Below are 24,454 nucleotides of genomic sequence, written 5' to 3' on the forward strand. Positions count from 1 at the left end.
CACGATGTCTGCAGTTCTTTTGAATTCCCAGTTCTGACTCTCCTTCCCCTACACCCTCTTTCCCCAAGAAAAGATGCCGAAGCTGAAGGGAACACACACCAAGTTTTATTGGGGGTAGTATTTACAGGGGCAGGAAGGAGAGGGAGGAGTAACAGGGTGGGGAGACTTGGGGTACAAGGCAGACAAGGGGATACAGAAGGCCCGGCACCGCACCCTAACCCCAGGAAGGGCAGGAGAGCAGCCAGGGCCCGGAAAGAGGGGCTGGGAAATAGCGATGGGGGATGAGCCCCTGGGCTTGGGAGGGCTCAGGGGCTTGTAAACATTGACCACTCTCAGAAGGGGACAGGGTGGGAGAGGGTTCCCCCGACACTTCCTCACAGGGTTAAGGCCTCTCCAGGCTCAAAGTCTCTTTAGCTGGGGGGAGGGGAAGGAAGAGAGGGGAAGAGTGTTGGCCCCCCTCCCCCTGCATTGGCTGCGGCAGGGGTGGGGGCAGTTACATTCAGTCACAACAGTACTCCCCCCACGCCTCTAATGCCGCCAAATACTGGCGCAAGGAAAAGGGGAGCTGGGGGGCCAGCAGCAGCAAGACACTTCACCCTGGCCCGTCACCCCCTTATTGCTTTAGAGAGAATATTGTCTTTTCACGGACGCTAACACTGTTGAAACCAGGGAGAAGCAGGTGGAGGGAGCCCCTCCACCCCTCAAGGCCAGCTTTATTCCCCCCAACACTGACCCAGTTGCCACTTTGGTGCAAAAACAAAGGAACAAACAAAAACAACCACCCCAAAACAAACAAAAACACGGGGTCTCTCTGGGGATGGATGTGGGGAAAGAACTGGGGCCACTCCCCATTTCCCCAGGGCAGGAAGGAGAAATACATTCATGGAGGGGAGGCAGTGGCAGAATCCTGCCCTAATACTGCACTCTGAGCAGTGAGGTCAATAGGAGAAATTAGGTGAGAAACCCAAAAGACACAACAAACTTAAAACACACACAAATGAAGACAAACCCAGGCAGGTGACTGGGAATAGGTCCATGAGCAGGACCACCTCCCCCTGACTTAGGCAAAACAACACGTCTATTCTTGACCCCCCACCCCCAACCTTACCCAACATTAAAAATGTATCAGGGGAGTAGGAAGGGGAGAGGCCACTCACTCTCCAGTTTGGTCAATGGAGGGGCCAGGGCAGAGCTGGGTGGTCCATGTCCCATAGCCAGCGGGCTGCAGGTGGAAAGCTCCCTTCTCACAGCCCCACACTGCAACCTGAACCCCAAGCTGCCCACTCCCTTGGCCTCCTGGGCCTCTCTCCTCACCCCCTTCACAGGAGAAATAGTCATTAAGTGGTGCCTCTCTCCAGCCCCAGGAGGAACGAGTCTGCCCCACCTCACTCGAAGGGATGCAGCAGGGGCTTATGGCCCAAGGAATACATTCATGTGGCAAGGCAGGGAGCTGGGCTTTCAGCTTCACACCCAGTTCCCCTAATGGCAGCGGTGGGGGACCCCTCACCAGGGCCAGAGTGGAAGTTCTGCTGTCCTGACAGCCAGATGAGGTTGGCACTGGCTGGCCCTCTGCCATCGACCCCCTCAGCCACCTGGGGACGGGAGGTGGCCTGGCCCATTTGTGCAACTTTCCCCCAAAGCAGCAAAGCCAAGGGACTCCGTTAGCCCTGACCCCGGACACCTCTGCCACAATCATAGCAATAAGGGGGCCTTTCACAGCAGTCCGGCCGGTGGGGCTGAGGGGACCTCGCTGTGCAAACTGCTGGCACCCCAGCTTCCAGTTACCTCGATGGCCCATCTGGTAGGGCAGGGAGGGTAAGTGCAGCCTTGGGGGCCAGGCAGGACAGACTGATGGGGCCATATCCCCACTGCCCAAAAATAACAGTGTGTTTTTTCTTTCAGCCTCCTAACTTTTTTTTTCTTTTTTCTTTTCTTAAAAAAAAAACACAACCCAACAAAACAAAAAACTCTGTGGACCTTCCATTGTCATCCCCACAATCCCCAGAGGTGGGAAGGGGTGCTTAGAGTCTAGTTTTTAACAATTTCGTCTCTCCTAACGTCTTCAATGTTTAAATTTTCTTTTTAAAGGAAAAAAAAAAACCTTCCCCCCCAATCTATTAAAGTGCCTCGTGGTGGGTGAGTTAAGGTGCATCGTGTGGTTTGTAACAAGTGCTGGGGACCCTGCCCCTGCTTCCTCCTATGCTCCCTATCGGGAGCCTGCAAGCTGGGGACCCAAGAGTCCAAGCTGCTGCTGTTGCCCCTGGCCTCTAGCCCAGGGGGGCTGGTGGGACGGGCTGCTCAGTAGTCATCCACGCTCTCGATCTCACCAGAAGGTCCATGCAGGGAGTACCCTGAAGCCGGAAGAAGCTGGGTTTCAGCTTTCACCCACAGGTGCCTCCTCCAAGCTGAAGAAGGAGCCTCTTTACTGACCGCACCCCCAAAACATACCCAAGATGCTAGGGTCCGAGTGTAGCATTAGTGCCCTCCTCTTGGCCTTGCTGCCCTCCCCAGGGCCAAGTTTGGTGCTGTGGTTGGTCTGAAAGGCGGCCTGCAGAGAGCCGCTGCTCAACCACGCCTCCTGCTGGGCAGCAGAAAGGGAGAGGGAGTCAGGAGGGTGCTGGGCAACCTCTTCCCCACCTGCAGGGGAAGCCAAGCCGCACCTGCTGCTGTTGCCGTTGTTGGCTGGCTTTCTGTTTAGCCCTCCGTTCCAGGAATTGTTTGGCAAATTCTTTGGCTTCCAGCGTGTCCCCCAGGCAGGAACGAATATAATCGTGGACATCATAGGGGGATTCCACCTCCTTGAGGATCGCTACAGCCATGGGCACTATAGGCAGGACGGTGGCTGTCAGGGCCCACCTGATGCAGGTCTGGCCCAGCCCAGCCCAGCCTCCCAGCGTCTGCCCCTGTACCATCCAGGCTGCCCGTGGTGCTCAGTGTGTGCAGCATCTGCTCACACCACTGGGTGAAGCCATCCTGGGGCCTGGGAATGCCCTGTAAAAGCTTCAGCAGCTTCTCTTCCTCCTCGGTCTTTTTGCGCACAGGCCGACCAGACAGGTGGCTATACGAGTCACTAGGTTGGACAAAGATAGATTAGAGACGAGATCAGTCCAGATGCTCTCCATCCTCCCAGCCCTAGCCCAGACCCTGCGCCCTGGGACCCACCTGAGAGAGGGGCTGCTCCGGCTGTTCTTGAGGCCCAGGCTGCGGGCCAGGCTCCCGCTGCTCTTGGCGGTGTCCTCCCAAAGCCCCAGGCCGACGCTGCTGCCCCCACTCTTGTCGGGGCCGCCCCACAGCGACCCGGACTCAGATACCCACTGGTTCACGGGAGTAGCGCCCAGGCCCCCAAGCTGATATAGATGGCAGAAAGTCAGGGTGCCCAAACAGGGAAGGAAAGCTACGTGGGAGGCTTGTAAGGATCACATAGGGGGGCAAAGTAAGGATCACATAGAAGAGCGATCCTTCAGTCATACACGGACCAGTGCTCCCCACCCACACCCAAGTCACCCTGAAAACTGACTGGAAGGGGTTCCTGCAGGCCCACAACTTGCAAGTCAACCGGGGAAGGGCCCAGCGCGCTCACCACTCGGTGGTTGGGGGCCTGGGCCCGCGATGACTCCCGAGGCAGAGGCTGCTTATGCAGCTGTCGCTCGCTCTCCAACTGCAGCTCAAGCAGCGCCTTCATGGAGAGTCCTTGCTTGGCCAGCCCAGCCCAAAGAGGGGGTGGGGAGCTGGGTGCAGGGGGCACTGGGACGGTGGCCGCTGCCTGCTGCTGCTGCAGCAGCTTCAGGAGTAGCTCCTGTTGCCGCACCTGAACCAGTGAAGCAGTGAGGCAGTGAGGGCCGGCAATCTGGCCCCGGCTCAGGCCCAAGAAAAGAGGGCTCAGCTGGGAACCCACCTGCTTGCGCCGAAACAACTCCTCTTCCTCCTGTCGCCGCTTCTGCTCCTCCTGTTGCTGCTGGCGTCTCTTCTCTTCCCGGCGCTTGCGCTCCTCCTCTTCCCGCTTCACCCTGAGCTCCACTTCTCTGCGCTCTTGGAACTGACAGTCAACGAAATCAGCCGTCAGATGTGGGGGCTGACTTCTCTGCCTCAGTTCAGTCCTTGACATCAAAGATTCCAGCCCCAGGATGCCTACTCACTTTATGTTGCAGCTGGAGTTGTTCTAGAATTGGACCCTGAGTCGAAGAGTTAATTGGTATGTCCCATAGACTGGCCTCACCGCCTGCAAGAGGCAAAGGCAGCTGCAGGAGGGCGCTCAGGCCCCCTGGACTGAAGCAACTTGAGGGGTAGGGGAAGCCCCTGAGCTCCCTACTCCCCCTGAGCCTACTGGCTGGACACACACCTGATTGTGATGAGGCTGAGGTATGTATATCCCAGAGGGAGCCTGAATCTGGCACCGACAAAGACCGGTTCATCGTCGGGAGCAGGTTCTGGTCCCCACTTCTGAGGAGCAAAGCACTGATTCTCAGTAATCTACACCCATCTCCCCACTTTACATATCCCGAGGGCTCACACATGCAGCCAAGCAAAGACTGAGATGTGACAGGCAGAGCAGCCCACAGACCTGAGGGGTTTGAGAGCTTGGAGCTGCTGCAGGAAGGCGGTAAGCTGCTGCTGCTGCGGTGGCGTCAAGTCCCCCAGAGCCACCTTTTCCCGGAGCCCACACTGCTGGAGGGGGCGGCTGCAGAAAGGAAGACAGGCCTGAGGGGGCCGCCCACATAACAGTGTCCATCCCTGCTGACCGGTCCTCCTGGGCCTGTACCTGTTGACCAGCTGAAGGAACTGCTGGTGCTGCAGTTGCTGGTACAGGGCCGCTGCTGCCAGCTCCTGCTGCTTCTTCAGCCGCTCCTGGTCCATGTTCCCCTGAGTGAGGATGGGAGCATTCCTTGTTATGCTCCACACAACTGGCTGACATCCTGACTCCCCTCCCTGCCTCACCCAAAGGTGGATATGCTCACCAGCAGTGGGGGTGGTGAGGGCCCGGGAGCAAAGGGGACACGACCCCACATCTTGATCACCTCACCAAGTGGCTGGAAGCCCTCATCACAACCACGCTTCACAAGCAGGGCCATGGAGAAATAGCCCGCCTGGAACCACTCTGCCATCTCCTGTGTTGTAAAGGGGCCTGGACAGGCAGAAAGGGGGCTTTGTCAGAAAGGTATGCCAAAGGAACCCTGGAAGACAATGATGGTGTGCCACTCCCCCTAGCGGCCCCTCCTGCATGCCCACGCTCCCCACGGGCACCTTGGATCTCTCCCTGTGGGTCCTTGTAGAACCATTTTCGGGCCGCACCATGGCTGAGAGGGAGGGCAGTGGCAGCTGCAGAGTGTCGTAGGCCCTGGGTGTGCATGGCAGCCGTGAACTGCTCCTCCTCCAGGGAGCTGTCTTGTAGGGATGCCACAAGCTTCTCCGCCTCCTGGGAGCACAGGGAGAGAGGGAAGGCTCAATTGCCCAATCACACAATGGCAGAACAGGGCTGGGGCTAAGGGCAAGTGAGGGTGAGCTAGACAGTGGGACAGATGGGGAAGAGCAGACAGACGACAGCTTTCTGTCCCCTGCAGGGGAGGATCCTTAGAGCCTTCTTAAGCCCCCTGCCCCCTCCCGACCTGCTGCAGGTGCTTCAAGCCTTCATCATCTTCCAGATCTCCAGGCGGCCCGGGGGGTGAGCCCACTCCAGGACTCAGCTGCATGCCCCTCAAATCATCTCCTGGGAGCAAAGGAAGGTGGAATGAGGATCCAGAGAAAGTGTAAGACAGTCCCCTATCCACCCTCTTCTAGAAAAGCAGGCGCTGCTCTAGCTCTCGCACAAACAGCCTGTGCACCCCCTTCCCATAAGGAAGAGGTACGTTTTCACCACCAGCCCTTGTTCCAGAGAAAGAGCAGCCCCAACCGCTGGCTACCTTCAGTAACTGGCAGGTCTTTCTCCAGAGCTTCACCTCCCTCCCCATTAGCTCCCCAGAGTGGGCCCAAGGTAGCCAATGGGGATGGAGAGCTGGACTTCTCCTCTGAAGGTGGCAGTGGGGTCAGTTCCTTCCCACCTGAAAAAAGGTAATTACCAGACTTCAAAACCAAAGAGCCAGAAGTCTTTAAAAATAGCACAAGCCCTCCATTTATGGCCAGATCTTGGGCTTCTAGGTAAAGAGTCCACCAACGTAACTCTGGTCACCTCAACTAACATCAGTAACTCAATACCGCAAACTCCACTTTGCACACTTCCTCTTTTGCCCCTATAATTCTGGGCACTGGCATGTGTCCATAGCACTGTCCAGAGCTGTAAGCACAATACCATAAATTTACTACTATGTTCTACAGATTCTTCAAGGGATTTGCAAAGGTCATTTTGATCACGCCTGATTTTCATATGACCCGCTACCTTTAAAATACAGCCCTGCTGTTTCTGGGTTCCTTCCCACACCTGTCAGTGCCTGCTTTCTTGGAGTTTCTAAGCAGCCTTCTCCAAAAGGTGAGTGGATAGTCAGGACCCAGCCTGGTGAGGGAGCCCTCTGCCAACCTAGGCCAGTACAGGCTCTCGGGCCTTCTCCTTGTTCCACCCTGCAGGCTTACCTGCCTCAGGGGCCTCCTCATCCAGCCCTTCGGAAGGCTCTTCCTCCTCTTCCTCCAGACCCTGGAAGTCAAGCTCCTGCTCCTCAGGAATGGACTCCTTGGGGCCCTTCTGCATGGGATTAGAGAATACAATGGGGGTTAGGGGGCAGAGGATACACAGGTGAGAGAAAGAGGACCCCATCAGGGCAGGTCCCACCCATCTCTAATGAAAATCTCCCCCTGGCCGCCTCATGGATACCTTGAGAGGCAAGAAGGCTCCAGAGGCATCGAAGGTGCCCATCTCTTCATCCTCATCATCCAGGCACCACTCTGGGAGCCCATCCTTGTCATCATCAAAGCCATCAGGCCCTCGGCACCTCCGGAGATGAGAGCTGCTCCCCCCACCCCGGCCCTCCTCTTCACCACACCCTCCTCGATCCCCTCGCAAATCAAAATCAAACTTGCGACGGCGGTCCCCATGTTCCCGCCAGCCAGCCGAGCGGGGGCCACCATCTGTGTAGGAAAAGTCAGAAGGAGAGTCAGTGTCCCAGTCGAGCCAGAGGCTTCTCCCCACCCACCTCACTAGAGAACACGTTTAGTTCCCCCCACCTGGCCATGAAACCCCCTGCACGGCATGTTCTTGCTGCTCCCCAGTCTCACCAGGGCTAGATGAACGCCAGCGGTCACCATCTCGCCGGGGTCCTGCCCCAAGTCTCCAGCTGCCCTCCTCCTCTTCCTCTTGCTCCTCGCGGAGAGAACGCCAGTTCTCGCTATCTGAGCGGGCATGTTCCTTCCTCGGACCAGCCCCTCCCTCCTCAAACCCGGATCGTGCTTGGGGGCAGGGGAAGACACAGTCAGCAGAGTGGCAGCCACAGTCCCTGGAAGACTCTTCCTATAATCCTCACTGACCAAGAGGAGCCCAGCTCCAGGTTCTCTTGCCCCAGCCCGCACCTTCCCCAGGAAAGGCCCCCCTCACTGGGGCCACCCATTTCCATCTCCCCCCACCTCTCAGTGACCTTCAGGGCCTGGAACCTCCCTCACCACTATCCATACCTCCATCCCTCCTGGCCGACTTCTCAAAGCGCCTCTCGCCTCTGCAGGAGGGAAACGTGTTGGTCAAAGGAGGACAGCTTCCCAGCCCTGACTTTTGATACCTCTGCACACCTGTCCATTCTGCTCTGAGAAGGAGGGAGGGGATAGGGGACTAGGAAAAAGTCAGACCTGGGAGGGAGCCCAAGGGAGCACACAGAACAGAAGGTACAGAACAAATGGGGACTAAGAAAATCAGAAGGAAAGGGCAAGGGTCAGAGGGCAGAGAGCAGTTGCTGACCAGGGCATATTTGATTATTCTCCTGCTGCCCTCCATTGACAAAGACCTAAGCCTTTCTTCATGGTATCCAAGACCTTAACCCTAGGGCTTTGCTCTGCTCTGCCTCTATGCCATCTCCTTCCCAGCCTGCACCTGTCATCCCAACTCTGGCTACGCTGGATCTCCCGGGGGTTTCGACTGAAGGCCCCATCGCCTTCTTCAATGCTTCTTTGGTAAAAGCAACTGTCACCACGGCCACGACCTGGAACAGGAATGAGATGCACATAGGAAACCTGCCAAAACATCTCTGCACATCTTCAAACCACAGCGCCCCCCCCCCCCCACCTGCTACCCCAGCACGTTATCAGCCCCCTACCTCGGCTCCGAGTGCTGCCCCTGCCACGGGAGGCGCCGCTTGGGGCGGGGCCAGCCCCTTTCCCCATCAGCCTCAGCACAGCCACACTGTTCACTGACAGGGAGAAGTTTCTCTGAGGAGGGAGCCAGGGGTGGGAGTGAGGACCCAGGTACCTGACTGCCCCCACCCCGTCCAGAACTGTACCCTCCACCATCTGTCTTCCCAACCCAGCCCTTCCAAGATGGGGCTCCAGTGCCCTAGCCCCACCTGCTCCTCTTCGGTCAGAGGCTCCAGTGCCAGGGGCTGCAGCGGCTCCTCCTGTAGCACCGCAGCAAACTCCTTGTCCTGCAGCTCATCTGGGACCTGTCAATCAAGGCAGGAGGGCCGAGATACCACATGCTCCTGGGAGCTCTCCACTGACTAAGGACAGGCAATTGGATCCCATACCCTTCCCTACACCCACCCTCCCACCTTGTTCTCCTTGACGTAGAGAGCCAGCATCTCCTCTCGCCCATATCGATAGTCAGCCAGCTTGTACTTGGGCATGGCAGGAGACGGGGGTGGGGAGGCCACGCTGCCACCGCTAGAAAGAGCCCTCAGCCTAGGGGAGAAGACAGACCGGAATTTGAGCAGCTCTATTCTTTCTGGCTCTCCCATGCCACCAAAGCACATCTGACTCACCACTCAGGCCCAAAGTTGAGGGTCTCTGCTGCCATCGTGGAGCTGGGTGTGTCCTAGAGATCAGAGATGAGCAGGGGTGGGGGGACCTGGAGTTCACTCTCCAAACACCTGTGGAGGCAGAGGGCACCGGGCTTAGAGGCAGCACACCCAGGTAACCCCGAGAGGATGCTTGGTGGAATGTAATGGGCTCTCCGAGGACTCACCTAAACCAGCCACGTGCCCTCACACCATGAGCTAACCAGAGTCACGGCAGGGGAAGACCTAGGGGTAAGACAGGAAACAGGGCAGCTAGGACCCTTCTGTTTCTGCAAGGGGGCCCTCCCTCGCCCCAGACCCACCTGACAGCCTTACTCTGGGCAGCAGGTAGAGTACGGACCAGCCTCTTCAGGCAAGAGCCTATGCTGAGGGAACCAGGGGCCCTACTAGATGCTGGTTTGACCAGTGGTGCCCAGGGAGGGACCTTCACATCTGGGAGAGATCCTTAATGAGACGGGGGAAGAAGGTGGGTTAAGTTAATGGGTCAGGCGGGTCTCCCTGCCTGTGGCCTACATAATGGTGGCTATAGCCTCCGCTCCTTCTCATCTCTGTCCCCCATCTTTGGTCCCACAAACAGTTAATTTACCCAGCAAAGCCTGACTGAGGAGCTGGAGGTGGGCAGAGACACTCCAGGCACCTCTCTGGGTCTCAGCACTCTGGCTGCACGGCGTAGTATTCAGTAAGGGGGTGGTTAAGCTTTGTATGGACATTCAGGACAAAAATAAAAACAACCAAACAAAAAAGAAAAATCCCACTGAAACCACAAATATTCCAGAGAAGGAAAAGGTCCATAATAGAGAGAAGGATTAGAAATTAACCTGGGAGAAAAATTACTTTCCTTATGAAAAATTTCAAAGCTGCTGCTTGGCAGCTAGGATCCAGAGACCCAGTTTCAAGACAAAGGTGGGACACACGTCGAAGGCTTCACGAAGGCAAGCCTGCCAGTGCACCCAGGGGCTGGCTTACCAACTAGAAACCAGCACCCAAACCCTTTCTTCTTCCCAATCAGGAAGAATCCAAACGTAAGTAAAATGAGCCAAGAAAGGAACCAAGTTATGATGATACACATTGGGAAGAAGGCCCCTCACCATAAAGTCCAAATAAGCTCAGAGTTACTGAGGCTGACAGAAGTGGTGGCTTTGGCAGTGACCTGTGCCTCTAAGGACCAATAAAAGATGCTCTCAGAAGGCAGCTCATCCCTGGAGGTTCCGGGCAAGCAGGGTCTCACGTGGCTGAGCAAGGACTCTCTCACTGGTTGGGAAGAAGGCTGGACTGGAGTGCCCTCACAATGCCCATTAACTCCAAGACTCCACAGCTCTGGGGAGGAAGAAGAAGAGTTTTCACCAGAGGGCCGAGGGCAGAGGCTCTCTGACCTACAGCTGTTCACCAGGACATGAAACTCTAGAACAGACACAGTACCCACTCCCAGAAGCCAGCTTCTCAGGATGAAATGGAGCTTTTAAGACCCTCGAGAATGGGGCTGACCTCTCCCAACCTGAGCATCTCTCCTACAACTGCTCTGCTGGATATTCCTGGTGACGGAACCCGATGCGGCACACACGGCCCTCGGAAGACAAGTCTGTTGAAAAGCTCTTCCTTTCATGGGATGCAAGGAAGCCTCCCAGACAGCAGAGTAAGGTTACTACTTTCAATGCTACAACCGTTATGTAATTTGGACAATGGATGAATCTTAAAGACTGTGCTAAGTGAAACAAGCCAGTCACAAAAGAGCAGACATTGTATGATTCCTCTTATATGAGATCCTAGAGGACTCAAACTCAAAGAGAGGAGAGAGGAGAATGGCGGGGGCAGGGATCTGGGGCAAGGGGAGTTGTTTAATGCAGCGTTTTTCAACCGCTGTTCCGCGGCACATTGCCTGGTGTGCCATAGGTGCAGACAAGACAAGAATTTTATAATTTTTCACTATTTTGTTTACTTAATATTTCATAATAAAGTAATTATAAAATACTTTCTTTGTGTTTATTTGATTCCTATTCAAGAGAATTACTTTATATATAGTCAATATAGGCACAGAGTAAAATTTTTTTAACATTTTCTAATGGTGGTGTGCCTCGTGATTTTTTTCATGAAACAAGTGTGCCTTTGCCCAAAAAAGGTTGAAAAACACTGGTTTAATGGGTACAGAGTTTTAGCTGAAATGGGCAAATGAAAAAGTTCTGGAGATGGAGGTTGGTGATAGCAGAACAATGTGCATGTATTTAATGTTGCTGAACTTTACTGAAAGGTCCCGGGTTCGATTCCGGTCAAGGGCATGTACCTTGGTTGCGGGCACATCCCCAATGGGGAGTGTGCAAGAGGCAGCTGGTCAATGTTTCTCTCTCATCGACGTTTCTAACTCTCTATCCCTCTCAATTCCTCTCTGTGTAAAATCAATAAAAGTATTTTTTTTTAAATGATTAAAATGGCATATGCTGTATTTTTCCATCATTAGAAAAAAAGGTTTAAGGAAAACAATAAAGACTTTTGGGGATAGCTATCACAAACTCAAGTCTTCCCCATTTAAAGAAAAACACCTCAAATTCCTTCAAATCTTAAGAGAGGCTGTTCTGAACCTCCTCCAGTTCACTCTAGAATAGCCCATCTCCTGTGTCAGTGTTCCCCAAAGTGTGGTGCGCGTGCCCCCAGGGGTTCGGGAAGAGTTTGGTGGGGATATGCATTGCACCGTGCTTAGCTGCGCCTAATTCTACGTTCTCATGAGTACGAGGGGTACTCAGTGTTACGAAAATTATAGAAGGGGAACACATATGTCAAAAGTTTGGGAAACACTCTAGAAAAAAGGAGTCCTGGGGCACAGCAGGCTGCTATGGGGAGAGGGGAATAGAGAAGGGACAACTCACCCTTCCACCCCTCCAGGGAGTGGGGCAGAGGCGGCACGCCTTGGTGCTTTCCACAGCTGCCTTTGCCTCTGTCCTGGTTGCAATGAGCAAAATGAAGAAAAACGGCTCCCAGTGTGAGAAGCAGGATATCTGCAGAGGCCAAATGAGAAGCAATCGGGGGTCAGGATGGGGAGCATAGGAGCAGCTGGAGAAAAAGGCCAAGACTCCAGGAGGAGAATCTGGTCCCAGAGCTGATAGCTGACTGGCCCTTAATTTCCACCCTTCTAAATACGCATGTATCTTTCCACATGCTTCCTTAAAGCCAGCAGTTCTCAACTTGGGAGAAGAGGCGGGAGACATGTGGCAAAATCTGGAGACATTTGACTGGCATCGCTGGAAGGTGCAACTGGCATCTAATGGGGAGACCAGGAATGCTGCTAAACATCCTATAATGCACAGGACAGCTTTCCTTCCACAAAAGAGAATTAGCTGGTCCAAAACGTCATTATTGCCATGGTTGAGAAACCCTCCTCTATGCCACAAGCAGAAGTAATGCCTATTCTTTGTTTATAGAGAAGAATGAAAGACCAGAGAAACCAAATTTATTGATGAAGAGCAAGAAAATAATTCCCTAATTATACTATCCCATAAGAGAAATCCTTGGGTAAAGAGTTGGTTTAAAATATATATCTGGGGGGGAGGGGGGGAAATGGAGAGATAATAGAGGAATAAGGACACATATGTAACACCTTAATCAATAAAGAAATTTGAAAAAAATTGCCCTAAGTTTCTCTATTACAAACTCTCAAAGCCAAACATTTGGATTCCTTTCCACGGAAGGGTGGGAGTCAGCAGGCAGAGTAGTGGGGACAAGGCCTTTCCTGGCTACTAAGGATCTCCTCACAGGCTCCTTCCAACTTAGCCCCCATCCCTCACCATCCGCCTGCCTCCTCTACCAGCTCCTCTTTCTCAGGCCTCAGTATACCCTCACTCCCCTGGCATCTGAGTTATTAGTACTATTAAAAGGCTGCCCCCTGCTGGAGCCAAGGAGACAGGACACACTGATCCTGGGAGCTCCCAGAGGCTTGAAGGAACAGGAGGGGAGCCTGTTCTCTCGGGTTCAGAACTCACAGGAGAAGGTGAGATCCAGAGAATAGGCAGTCCCAGTGCACACTAAGTTCAGAACATTACTTCCTCATTCCATCACCCCTAAAATTAGTCCCAATCCAAAGCAATGTGCCTTGGCACAGAAAGGTACCACTATTAACAGAAGTAGAATCCCAAATTCCCCAACATTTGAGAAACTGCCTAGCCTCAAGCCTGTTGGAGGTGACTCCGCCCTTTGTCAGGATGGAAAGATTCTCCCTGCACGTAAATGAGAACTCTCTGAGGCTTAAAACACGGTGCAAGCCCTGGCTGCTATGGCTCAGTTGGTTGGAGCATCATCCGTGCACCAAAACGTGGCAGGTTCCAATTCCTGGGCAGGGTACATACATATTCAGGTAATGAGTTTGGGCCCCTATCCAGGCACATGGGAGAGGCAACTGATCAATGTTTCTCTCTCTCTCCCTCTCCCTCCCTCTCCCCCTCCCTCCCTCCCTTTAAAAAAAATCAATATCAACAGAAGGACTTATATGCATGCATATAAGCATAATTAATGGATACAAACACTTTTGGATACCCTCACTCCCCTGGCATCTGAGTTATTACTATTAAAAGGCTGCCCCCTGCTGGAGTCAAGGAGACAGGACACACTGATCCTGGGAGCTCACAGAGGCTTGAAGGAACAGGAGGGGAGCCTGTATGGGAGGGCATGTATGGGAGGGGAAGGGGAGGCAATGGTAAGATATGTAAACATATAAAACCTTAATTAAAAAAATGGAGGGGGAAAAAGAAAATATAAATTGGGAAAAAATGAATATTCTGATTATTTTTTTTAATCAATAAAAATTTATAAACAGCCGAAACCGGTTTGGCCCAGTGGATAGAGCATTGGCCTGCGGACTGAAGGGTCCCAGGTTCGATTCCAATCAAGGGCATGTACCTTGGTTGCGGGCACATCTCCGGAGGGGGGTGTACAAGTGGCAGCTGGTCGATGATTCTCTCATCAATGTTTGTAACTCTCTATCCCTCTCTCTTCCTCTCTGTAAAAAATCAATAAAATATATATATTAAAAAAATTATAAACAGCCGAAGCCGGTTTGGCACAGTGGATGGAGCATCGGCCTGCGGACTGAGGGGTCCCGGGTTTGATTCTGGCCAAGGGCATGTGCCTTGGTTGCAGGCACATCCCCAGGGGAGGTGTGTAGGAGGCAGCTGATCTTTGATTCTCTCTCATCGATGTTTCTAACTCTCTTCCTCTTTGTGAAAAGTCAATAAAATAAAATTTAAAAAAAATTATAAACACACACACAACCAAACACACAGTGTAAGCCAAATCCTCTTGCTGGTCAGCTATTCCAGCTCCACACTCTCTGAACTATCCTGACAAATGTGCAGCGTGTCTACCAGTTCACAGTTTTTAAAGCACTTTTCACACTTTTAACTCATTTGATCCCTTCTGCCCACTTGCCCAGGCCTGGGCTCCAGCCAGGGAAAACAAGGAAGACAGGCTGCAGCTGGCCCAGCAGGGGACCCAGAAGTCCCTAGACACACTATCCAGACTGGAGAACCAGCCCACACTCTCAAGCATACTTTGTGAGTTTTAAGCCATTGTACATTTCTTGTTAGAATTTTTTTAAATCCTTCACATAATTCCTAGCCTCTTCTCACCTCTGCTCTAAAGTGCATCTATTTTTTTTTTTATTCCAAACTCCAACCACAGACGTAAAACGGAGGGCAAACTGGGGTCCTTTAACCCATCAAATCACACACAATATTATACTAACACATCCACTGGGCACAACTCGCTTGACTGTAGCCACCATATGGTACTTGGATCCCAGACCATGGCAGCGACACAAAGTCCAGATCTGCCCGACACAAAGTCCAGATCTGCCCCAACCATGCCCAACGACACGCTAGACCTACAAGGCAGGAAATAAAACTGGAGGTGGAGTAAGAGGTAGATGCCCTGGGACCGCACAGGGAACAACAGTGCAGATGGAAGAACCAGAGAGCAAACTCCCACACGCTGTGAGCCGCAAAGGGGACCCCCGCCTGCTGGTGCCCATGCTGCTTCAATGGCAGAGGCAAGTTGGGGGCTCTTGTTGGAGAGAGACATTTCAACTGGCATGGTGAGCGGAGAGGCTGGCGGTCACTGGGAAAGCAATAAGAAGCAGGAGGGGAGTAAGCCTGGGGCGGCCGGAGCAAAGAACCGGCCAACAAGTACTGATGGAGCATCTCTCCCAGGGACAACCTGATGGACCAGCCCTGGAAGCTTACTGGGGATTCCAGCAATGACGGAGTAAGAGGCAAAAGATAGGAGGATCTCCTTAAAGTTAACTTGAAAAAATGAAAATGAACAAGGCAGCGTGATAGGAGCTGTGGCCGGGGAGTGGCTGCATCGGGGACGACGGGCCGGGAAGCGCCCAGACTGGCATCGGAGGAGACTCCGGCCCCCGGGAGCGGGGGACCCCGATGACCAAGCACTAACGTCGCGGCGGGAAGGGCATCCAGGTGCAGACCCGGCGGAGGACAGGCTGCCCCATTGGCCAAAGCGCCGCGCCGGGACTTTCAGACCCGCAGGCCCAGCTCATTCCAACACGAGCCCCGCGGCGCGCGGAGGAGCCTCCGGGGGGCGAGGGGCGCTCGGGCCGGCGGCGCTCGAGCGTGTCTGGCGGACCCCGGGGACCCCCGGCCGGGTTTTGGAGGGGCCGGAGGACGACCGTTAGGAGCGCGGGGGTGGGAAGGAGGCGGGCCGGCCCGGAGGACAGCGTGCCCTTCAGGGAGGGGCGCCAGGTGCCCGGGGCGCGGGCAGCCGCCCCCCGGGAGGGACGGGGGCGCCGGAGGCCGCGCCGGGCAAGGGGCGGACAGGGGGGCGAGGAGGCGGACGCACCGGGTGGCGGCGGCCTCGAGGGTGGCCCAGAGGGTCGGCGCCGGCAGCCCGCGCTCCGGCTCCGGCAGGCTCGGCGCGGCCGCTCGGCGTCGGGGGCGGGCCTGCCCGGGCCGGGGCCGCGGCGCCCCGAGCGCTTACCGCGGCGGCGGGCGGGAGGCCGGGCTCCGGCGGCGGCGGGGCGTGGGCGGCGGCGGCGGCGGCGGGCGGGCGGCGCGCGGCTGGCTGGGGGCGGCGGAGGCGGCGGGGGAAGGGGCGCTGGCGCTCCCGCGGTGGCCGCTCCTCTCTGTTTGTGTTTGTAGCAAGATGGCTGCCCGCCTCGCACCACGTGACGCGGACGCGGGGCCGCAGGGCCGCCCCCTCCGCCGCCGCCGCCGCCGCCTCTCGCCGCTGCCCGGCCGGCTCCGACCCACACGGCCTCGCCGGCCCCCCGCGCGCCCTGCGGGGGCCGCCTGTGCGCCCGCCGCCCCCAGGACCCCCGGCACGTGACCCGGGAGCCCGCCTGGTCACGTGACGCCGGGCTCGCGGCGGCCGAGGGTGCGGTGGGTGGGGGCGCCCCCGGGGTACTCCCCAGCCACCCCTGACACGTGACGCTCTGCTGTCGTGGAGGCCGCCGCCGGGGGCATCGCCGGCTTCGGAGCAGTCGATGGGCTTCCTCCAGGAAGCCAGCCTGGGTTGAAGGAGAGGTGCGTTTATCAGCGCCCTAGGTAGGATTCAAGCAATAAGTGAAGGAACCTATTGATTTTTAAAACCGCCCGAGGCAGTACCGGCCGGTGAGACGTGAAGTTTTGACCGGCTCTGCCCTTGACTAAGAATTGACTCTCTCTAGGAGTTAATCCTGCCCCATCCTGGGCCCCCACGCCACACCCTTCCTGGAGTGCCGAAATAATTAAAATAAGTGAATGTGAAAGGCTTTTGAAAGGATGATAACTACTATGCAAATGTAAAATGTAGATCGACGCCTCCTTTGTTCAGAGAGGTTTTCAGGAATGACTAGTCTTCTGAATCCCTGAACCTTTTAGGGTGAAAAAGTTTTGTGTGTTTTCACGATTTTCCTTGGAAGTCATTCTAGAATGTATATTCTACCGCCCAGCTTCCTAAAATAGCTGTTACCAAATACAAAATAATCCTCAAAACAGGGAAAGTACGTGCAGACTTGTGCCATAACCAATAGCAGACCTCAGGAGCAACCAGCAAAGCCTTTTGTTCCTGCACCGACTACCTTCCTCTCCCCCAGGCTTCTATGCATTTGTAGTTTTTGTGTCTGTTTCTTTTTTTTCTTCTTCTTCTTTTTCTCAGTTCCCTTGTCTTTCTTGCAGACAGGATCCCTGCCTCTGTTGTCCGTCAAACAGGCTGGAAAATGGCAGTTGTTTAAAGCAAGGGCTCCTGTCCTGGTTCCATCCATTACCAACTGTGGCCTTGGACAAATTATTAATCTCTCTCCTCTGAATTATATAATAAAGCACTTAACACAGTGCTTGGCATACGGCAAGTACTCCACAAATGTTAGTTAATAGCGGCTTTTGATTACACACAGTCCACAATATTCAGAATATTAACACTGTATGAAAATGTATCAACAGAATCCAGACTTGGATCAGAATTTTTCTCCTAGAATATGCTTGTGAAAGCTGGGATATTTTTGTGTGTTTTTTTTTTGTTTTGTTTTTTTTTACTCGAAAGCTTTTTGTCCTAGTCGGTTGCTCAGTGGATAGAGTGTCAGCCCTCGAATTGGAGGGTCCTGGATTGGATTCCTGGCTAGGACATATACTTCAGTTGCAGACTCAATCCCTCAATCCCTGGCCCTGGCCCTGGCGCTAGTCAGGGTGCCTGTGGGAGGCAACCAATTCACATCAGTGTTTCTCTCTCTCTGCCTCTCCCCCGCCCTTCCACTCTCTAAAAATCAATGGAAAGATATCCTCTGGTGAGGATTTTTTTTTTTAATTTTAAAGCTTTTGTGTTGCTTTATTTATTTTTTTAACTTTGCTAGATTGTGTTCTGGATGGTTGGAAGTTATCAGCAGTCTAACTTCTGAATGAGTGAGGTCTTAGCATATCTTATTATTAGCTCGAGGCTCAGTGCATGAATTTGTGCACGGGTGGGGTCCCTCAGCCTGGCCAGTGATTTGGCCCAATTGGGCTGTCTCGCCCAGTCCCTGATGGTGGCCTATGGGGGCTGGCCGGCTGGGAAGGGACCACAGGAGGGGTCCAGAGTATGTCTGGGACGTCTTGCCCAATCCCAATCTGCTGGACCCCAGCAGCAAGCTAACCTACCAGTAGGAGCATCTGTCCCCTGGTGGTCAGTACGTGGTAGATCCTCCCTTCCTCCAGTTGTGCATCATAGCAACTGGTTGAGCAGTTGACCCAACAGTTGGACACTTAGCATATTAGGATTATATATATGTGTGTGTGTGTGTGTGTGTGTGTGTGTGTGTGTGTGTGTATATATATATATATATATATATATATATATATATATATATATATATTTATAGACTAGAATCTCAGTGCATGATTCATGCATGGGGGAGGGGGTAAGGGGGTTGTAGAGGGGTCCCTCAGCCCAGCCTGCACCCTCTCCAATCCGGGATCCCCCAGGGATGAGGCCTAAACTAGCAGTCGGATATCCCTCTCACAGTCTGGGACCACTGGATCCTAACCACTTCCCTACCTACTGGTTTGATCGCCCCTAACCGCTTCCCTGCCTCCTAGATGGCCCCCAACTGCCCTCCCCTGCCATCCTGATAGCTCCCAACTACTCTCCCCTGCTAGCCTCATGGCCCCTAACTACCCTCCCCAGCCGGCCTGCCTGGTCGCTCCCCAACTGCCCCTACTGCTGGCCTGCTTGGTCACCCCCAACTGCCTCCCCTGCTGATCTGCTTGACCCCCAACTGGTCCCCCTGCTGACCTCGCCTCCCATCTGCCCCCCTTCTAAGTCTGGTCACTCCCCAAATGCTTCCCTCGCCCCTGCTGACCTGCTTGCCTCTAACCACCTATGCCTTGGCCCTGCCACCATGGCTTTGTCTGAAGGACATCAGATCTCCCAGTCTCCTGGTCTAATTAGCCTATTACCATTTTATTAATATAGATTAGCAAATGTGAGATTGTAAATTATGGTGGAGAAATGGCACATGGGCAAAGGGACCTCTGTGACTGGGAGCGGTAGGTGACTGGTGGCTTGTGCTGAGCTGAAAGGAAGGGCAAGATTTAGGTACATTTAGGAAAAGTGGGCATCCCCTTGAGAATAGTGGCAATGCAGGCTGATGGGAGAGAGGACGGGGATTGCTAGTGAGATGAGAAGTGAAGTGAAATTTCAATTCAGGTCTTGAATGCTACCATGGAAATGGTTTTGATCCAAGTGTAGCACTCACTAGATGCAGTGAGTCAAGTAGAGCAAAACTGCCAATGAGAATGAAAAAAAAAAAAAAAAAGAGCAAGACTGACCCGAGGTATAAAATTGGAATGATTCCCCATGGTTCCTGTGTGCCAGTTTGTGACTCTGGGCAAGTCCTGTCCCCCAACTGTAAAACGGGAACCAGCTGTGGTGCTGATGATGACACTAGGGAAATGAATCCTATAAGCTCCCTCTTTGAGAAAGGAAACTATACCAGACAATCTCTCGTGCAGTATTAGAGAAAAAGTTTACAAACAGATCACTTGGACCTAAAATATTTTTTATTCAGAGACTATACTGTAAAATGTCTGGGTCTGCGTTGTTTTATTTTTTAAAATATATTTTATTGATTTTTTTTACAGGGAGGAAGAGAGGGATAGAGAGTTAGAAACACTGATGATCAATCAGCTGCCTCCTGCACATCCCCCACTGGGGTGTGCCTGCAACCAAGGTACATGCCCTTGACTGGAATCGAACCCGGGACCTTTCAGTTCTCAGACCCACACTCTATCCACCCAGCCAAACCAGTTTCGGCGGGTCTGCGTTGTTTTAAATTTGCGAGCTTTTGAGCTAAACAGAGATTTAGTTAGATGATTAATCTAGATGAAAGGAAGATCTCAAATAAGACTAAACAGCCAAGGGGGGGCTGGGTGGAGGGCGATGGGGGGTGGGGGGTAAGGGGATATCTGTAATACTATCATCAATAAAAAAACAAGCTTAAAAAAATAAAATAAAAATAGAAGATTCATGCTCCCCTCCCCGCAAAAGAAAGACTAAACAGCCAAGCTCTGCCTTTTTTCCTAATGGAAGATTCCTCTGTGGTGTTTAGCTTCAATGAAATGTTTTAGGTAAGGACCATCTCAGTGTCAAATCAGCTCATTACAGAGCTTGGCTTCACCCAACTAATTGTGAACTTTTATATTTATCTGGATGTCAAAGTTTGGAAAACATTTTAGATAACATGAAAAGACACACAACTTAACCGTTCACAAATTATTATTATTATTATTATTTTTAATATATTTTATTGATTTTTTACAGAGAGGAAGGGAGAGAGATAGAGAGCTAGAAACGTCGATGAGAGAGAAACATCGACCAGCTGCCTCTTGCACATCCCCTACTAGGGATGTGCCTGCAACCAATGTACATGCCCTTGACCGGAATCAAACCTGGGACCTTTCAGTCCGCAAGCCTACTCTCTATCCACTGAGCCAAACCGGCTTCAGCTGTATACAGGTTTTAAATGCTCAGGAGAGTTCTTTTGGGTCATCTGGTGAATATATGTTAAACTTTACAAGAAACTGCCAAACTGTTATCCAAAGTGGCTGTATCATTTAACATTTCCACAAGTGGTATATGAGAGATCCATACATGTGGATGACAAGTTTCTCTGCATTCTTGTCAGCACTTGGTATTGTGAAATATTTTTATTTTGGAATTCTAATAGGTGTGTAGTAGTCATCATGGCTTTAATGGCTGATGATATTGAATGCTATATGTGTTTTTTTGGCATCTTGATAATATCTCATCAAGATTTTTGCCTAGCCCTACCTGGTTTGGCTCAGTGGATAGAGCATCAACCTGCACACTCTAAGGTCCTGGTTTCGATTCCAGTCAAGGGCACATGCCCAGATTATAGGCTCAACCCCAGTAGGTGGTGCGTAGAAGGCAGATGATCAATGATTCTCTCATCATTGATGTTTCTATCTCATTGATGTTTCTAACTCTATCCCTCTCCCTTCTTCTGTGTAAAAAATCAATAAAATATATTTTTAGAAATTCTTGCTGGGATTTTCATAGGAATTGTATTAAAGCTGGAAATAAATTTGAAGAGAATTTATATCTTTACTGTTAAATCTTCCAATACACAGACATGACAACACGGCTCTCTATTTACTTAGATTTTTTATTTTTTTCATCAGCATTTGTAGATTTTTAGCATATAGATTTTGTAGATGTTTTGTTAGATGTATATGTAACTATTTCTCCCTTCTCTCCCCATCTATGCAGTAACTATAAATGGTATGATTGTGTTTTAAAATTTAGTTTCCAATTGTTTATTGCCAGTGTGTAGAAATACAATTGATTTATATATATATATATATATATATATATATATATATATTATTGATTTTTTACAGAGAGAAAGAGAGAGGGATAGAGAGTTAGAAACATCGATGAGAGAGAATCATCTATCAGCTGCCTCTTGCACACCCCCTACTGAGGATGTGCCAGCAACTAAGTACATGCCCTTGACCAGAATTGAACCTGGGACCTTTCAGTCCACAGGCCAATGTTCTATCCACTGAGCCAAACCGGTTTTGGCCAATTGATTTTTTATATATTAATCCTGTATACTGCAAATTTCTTAAACTCATTTATTAATTATAAGTTTTTTTTATAGACTCTTGGTTTTTTTTTTATGTATATAATCATGTCATCTGCAAATAGAGACAGTTTTATTTCTTCATTTCCAATCTATATCCTTTTCTTGCCTTATTGCATTGGCTGGAACTTCCAACAGTAAGAGTGGTGAGAGAAGACAGTCTTTTGAAAGAAAGTTGGCCTTGCCCAGCCTGTGTGGTTCAGTGGTTGAGTGTGGGCCTATGAACCAGGAGGTCATGGTTTGATTCCGAGTCCGGGCACATGCTGGTTGCTGGCTCAATCCTCAGTAGGGGTCATGCAAGAAGCAGCTGGTTAATGATTCTCTCATTATTGGTGTTTCTTCCCATCTCTCCCTCTCCCTCTCTGAAATCAATAAAATAAAAACAAAAAGAAAAGTGGCCAGTCTTTTACCATTAAGTATAATGGTAGTTGTAGGTTTTTTGTAGATGTTCTTTACCAGACTGAAGAAGTTTCTTCTATTCTTTGTTTGCCTAACATTTTTTAAATCATAAATGTAATGCTTAATTGTGTTAAATAGTTTTTCTGCATAAGTTGAAATGATCATGTGAATTTTTTTCTTTAGACTGCTAATGTTTTATATATATACAAAAAAAAAGAAACTTTATTTAAAAATACTTTACAGCCCTAGCCGGTTTGGCTCAATGGATAGAGCATTGACCTGTGGACTGAAAGGTCCCAGGTTCCATTCTGGTCAAGGTCACACGCCCAGGTTGCAGTCTTGATTCCCAGTAGCAAGTGTGCAGGAGGCAGCCTATCAATGATTTCTATCATCATTGATGTTTCTTTCTCTCTTTCCCTTCCTCTCTGAAGTCAATAAAAAATATGTTTAAAAAATATTTTACAGACATGGTGCTTGAAAAAGCTCTTAGTTAACGTGTATATAAATGAAAAAATTAATAAATAACATTAGTACAACAGACCTGAACATGAACACACTGGCAAAACAAATGGACTTAAAATGGAAATGGATCTTAAAGCCTTCTGTTTTCTATAGGAATATTTACCTGCTGTTTTTCTTGTTTTTTATAAGTGAGAAAGATTAAATACTGTGAATCTAAAGTTTCTTATAGTAATGACACACTTTTAAAATAGCCAACAAAAATCCCACCTACGCTTTCTGTTTAACTTCTGCACCGATGCACAAAGCAAGGCTCTTTGTCCCAGAGAAGCATCAGCTCTCCGGCCCCACCCAGGCCAAGAATGTTGTCACATTAGGAGAACCTTAGAGAGAACTGTTTCTAGCTCCACATTCTTTATTAGTTAAAGGCAGGGAAGAACTGAGAAAAGGGAGAGAAAAAAGTAAAGTGCTATTACATAAAAAACATTTTTTTTTCCATTCCCCTCTGAAACCTAGTGGTCACAATTCTGAAGACAGGCTCTTGGTCACGGTTCTTGCTGCCTTTTCCAGGGAAAACTCCATCCCCAGAGAGGGCACTCACTGCTCTAAGTATGAAAGCTTCCAACAAAAGGGAGGCATAATGTGGTAGATATGTGGATTGAGTTCCTTTATTGTCTATATATCATTGATTTTTGCTCTTTATTTTGTCCTCCCATTTTTAAAAAATATATTTTATTGCTTTTCTACAGAGAGGAAGAGAGAGGGATAGAGAGCTAGAAATATCGATGAGAGAGAATCATTGATCAGTTGCCTCTTGCACCCCCCCACCGGGCATGTGCTTGCAACCAAGGTACATGCCCTTGACTGGAATCGAACCTGGGACCCTGCAGTCCGCAAGCCAACGCTCTACCCACTGAGCCAGACCGGTTTCGGCTTCCTCCCATCTTTTGCTTTGGCTTTATTTGGCTCTTCTTTTTCTAGTTCCTTGAGGTGGAAGCTTAGATTATGCTTCCCTTCTTTTAAAAATACTGAGCAGTTTTTCAGAGTACTCCTTGGTTCCCCGAAGAGAGAGAGAGAGAGAACGAACTATGGGCTTTAACTAGTGCTGGAGTTCTTTCTAACCTGCAGTAAAATAAGGTTAGACTCCACCCTAGGCAGCTAGAGAGGTGCCTTGGGGCCATAAAAATTCCAGCTCACTTGTGTAGGCTTCCAGTTTACAAGGTTATAGTGGACTTCACAACCGCTTGGCAAGACAGGAATTACCCCATTTGAATGATGGGAAAACTCAACCAGAGTAGTTCGAGATCGCCCAATGCAGGTCTAACGCATTTCCAAAGGGAACTCTCCAGAAGCTGCACCAATCTGGGCAGAGAACTCCCCACTGGTCTTAGGGAGCCAGGAACACCCCGCCCCCCAGTGCTTCGCCTCGCCCTGCCCGCTAGGGGGCGCACGTTCCTTCTCCCAGGCCTCGGGAAGCCACCAAAGAACCGGTGGGTGATAGTAGAGGGGGGTGAGCAAGCGCACCCCGAGGGAATCGTGAAACCTGGGCCTCATAGCTTGGATCCCCAAGGGGTGGGCCCGGGGTCAGGCCGGCAACAGGCAAGGGAGAGGGGCAGATCCACGTGAACCGCAGGGAAGTCCAGGGACGCTGTGCTCGGTCGAGGACCACCCCCTCACCATTCAGCGCCCCCCTCCGTATTCGGGCAGCCGGGACCTGGGGCGAGAGGTCAGTTCTGTCAGCTCTGTCACGCCTCCTCGGACCAGAGGAGCCGCGATGGATGCAGGAGCCCAGCCTTGTCTTTGGGCTCCTCTGCGATCCCATTCTTCTGAGTTCCCTGCATTCGCTGCTGTCATCGCAAGGCCCCCACCCACATTCTTCATGCCCCTGGAATGGCCGCTTCCCCCGGCACCCCCACAGGACCCCTCTCTCCCCCCAGGACCCCTCCGAGCGCCGGGAACTAGGTCTGGCCTAGGGGAGCGGGCCGCCTCCTCCCCTGGCTGGGCCCCGCCCCGCCCCTGGGCCCGCCTCCCGCAGAGACACGTGGTGCAGCCCTCGCGGCCGGAA

General features: G+C 51.7%; 1 protein-coding gene across 5 annotated transcripts; it reads right to left on the minus strand.

Moving 5' to 3' along the window:
- Window positions 1-83: 83 nt before the first annotated feature.
- On the minus strand, window positions 84-15,885 carry GIGYF1 (GRB10 interacting GYF protein 1). Of its 5 annotated transcripts, XM_036411269.2 has the most exons (29): window positions 15,756-15,885; window positions 11,780-11,908; window positions 10,010-10,238; window positions 9,237-9,365; window positions 9,089-9,146; window positions 8,886-8,993; window positions 8,676-8,805; window positions 8,472-8,567; window positions 8,226-8,337; window positions 8,003-8,111; window positions 7,594-7,634; window positions 7,201-7,371; window positions 6,800-7,053; window positions 6,562-6,670; window positions 5,898-6,035; window positions 5,604-5,704; window positions 5,242-5,413; window positions 4,956-5,122; window positions 4,760-4,860; window positions 4,562-4,678; window positions 4,340-4,440; window positions 4,137-4,219; window positions 3,896-4,036; window positions 3,581-3,808; window positions 3,163-3,347; window positions 2,910-3,070; window positions 2,661-2,824; window positions 2,449-2,581; window positions 84-2,351 (listed from the first exon to the last, which is right to left on the minus strand). In XM_036411269.2, exons 6-29 carry the CDS (start codon window positions 8,918-8,920, stop codon window positions 2,299-2,301), a joined length of 3,102 nt encoding a protein of 1,033 aa, XP_036267162.1. In that variant the 5' UTR covers window positions 8,921-8,993; window positions 9,089-9,146; window positions 9,237-9,365; window positions 10,010-10,238; window positions 11,780-11,908; window positions 15,756-15,885; the 3' UTR covers window positions 84-2,298. The 5 variants fall into 5 exon arrangements, with proteins under 5 accessions (XP_036267162.1, XP_036267163.1, XP_036267167.1 ...); XM_036411270.2 differs by lacking the exon at window positions 5,898-6,035; XM_036411274.2 differs by lacking the exon at window positions 15,756-15,885 and having other exon boundaries at window positions 2,449-2,578.
- Between the last annotated feature and the right edge of the window lie 8,569 nt (window positions 15,886-24,454).

The sequence above is a fragment of the Pipistrellus kuhlii genome, unplaced genomic scaffold (assembly GCF_014108245.1).
Source record: "Pipistrellus kuhlii isolate mPipKuh1 unplaced genomic scaffold, mPipKuh1.p scaffold_m20_p_4, whole genome shotgun sequence".
Taxonomy (NCBI): domain Eukaryota; kingdom Metazoa; phylum Chordata; class Mammalia; order Chiroptera; family Vespertilionidae; genus Pipistrellus; species Pipistrellus kuhlii.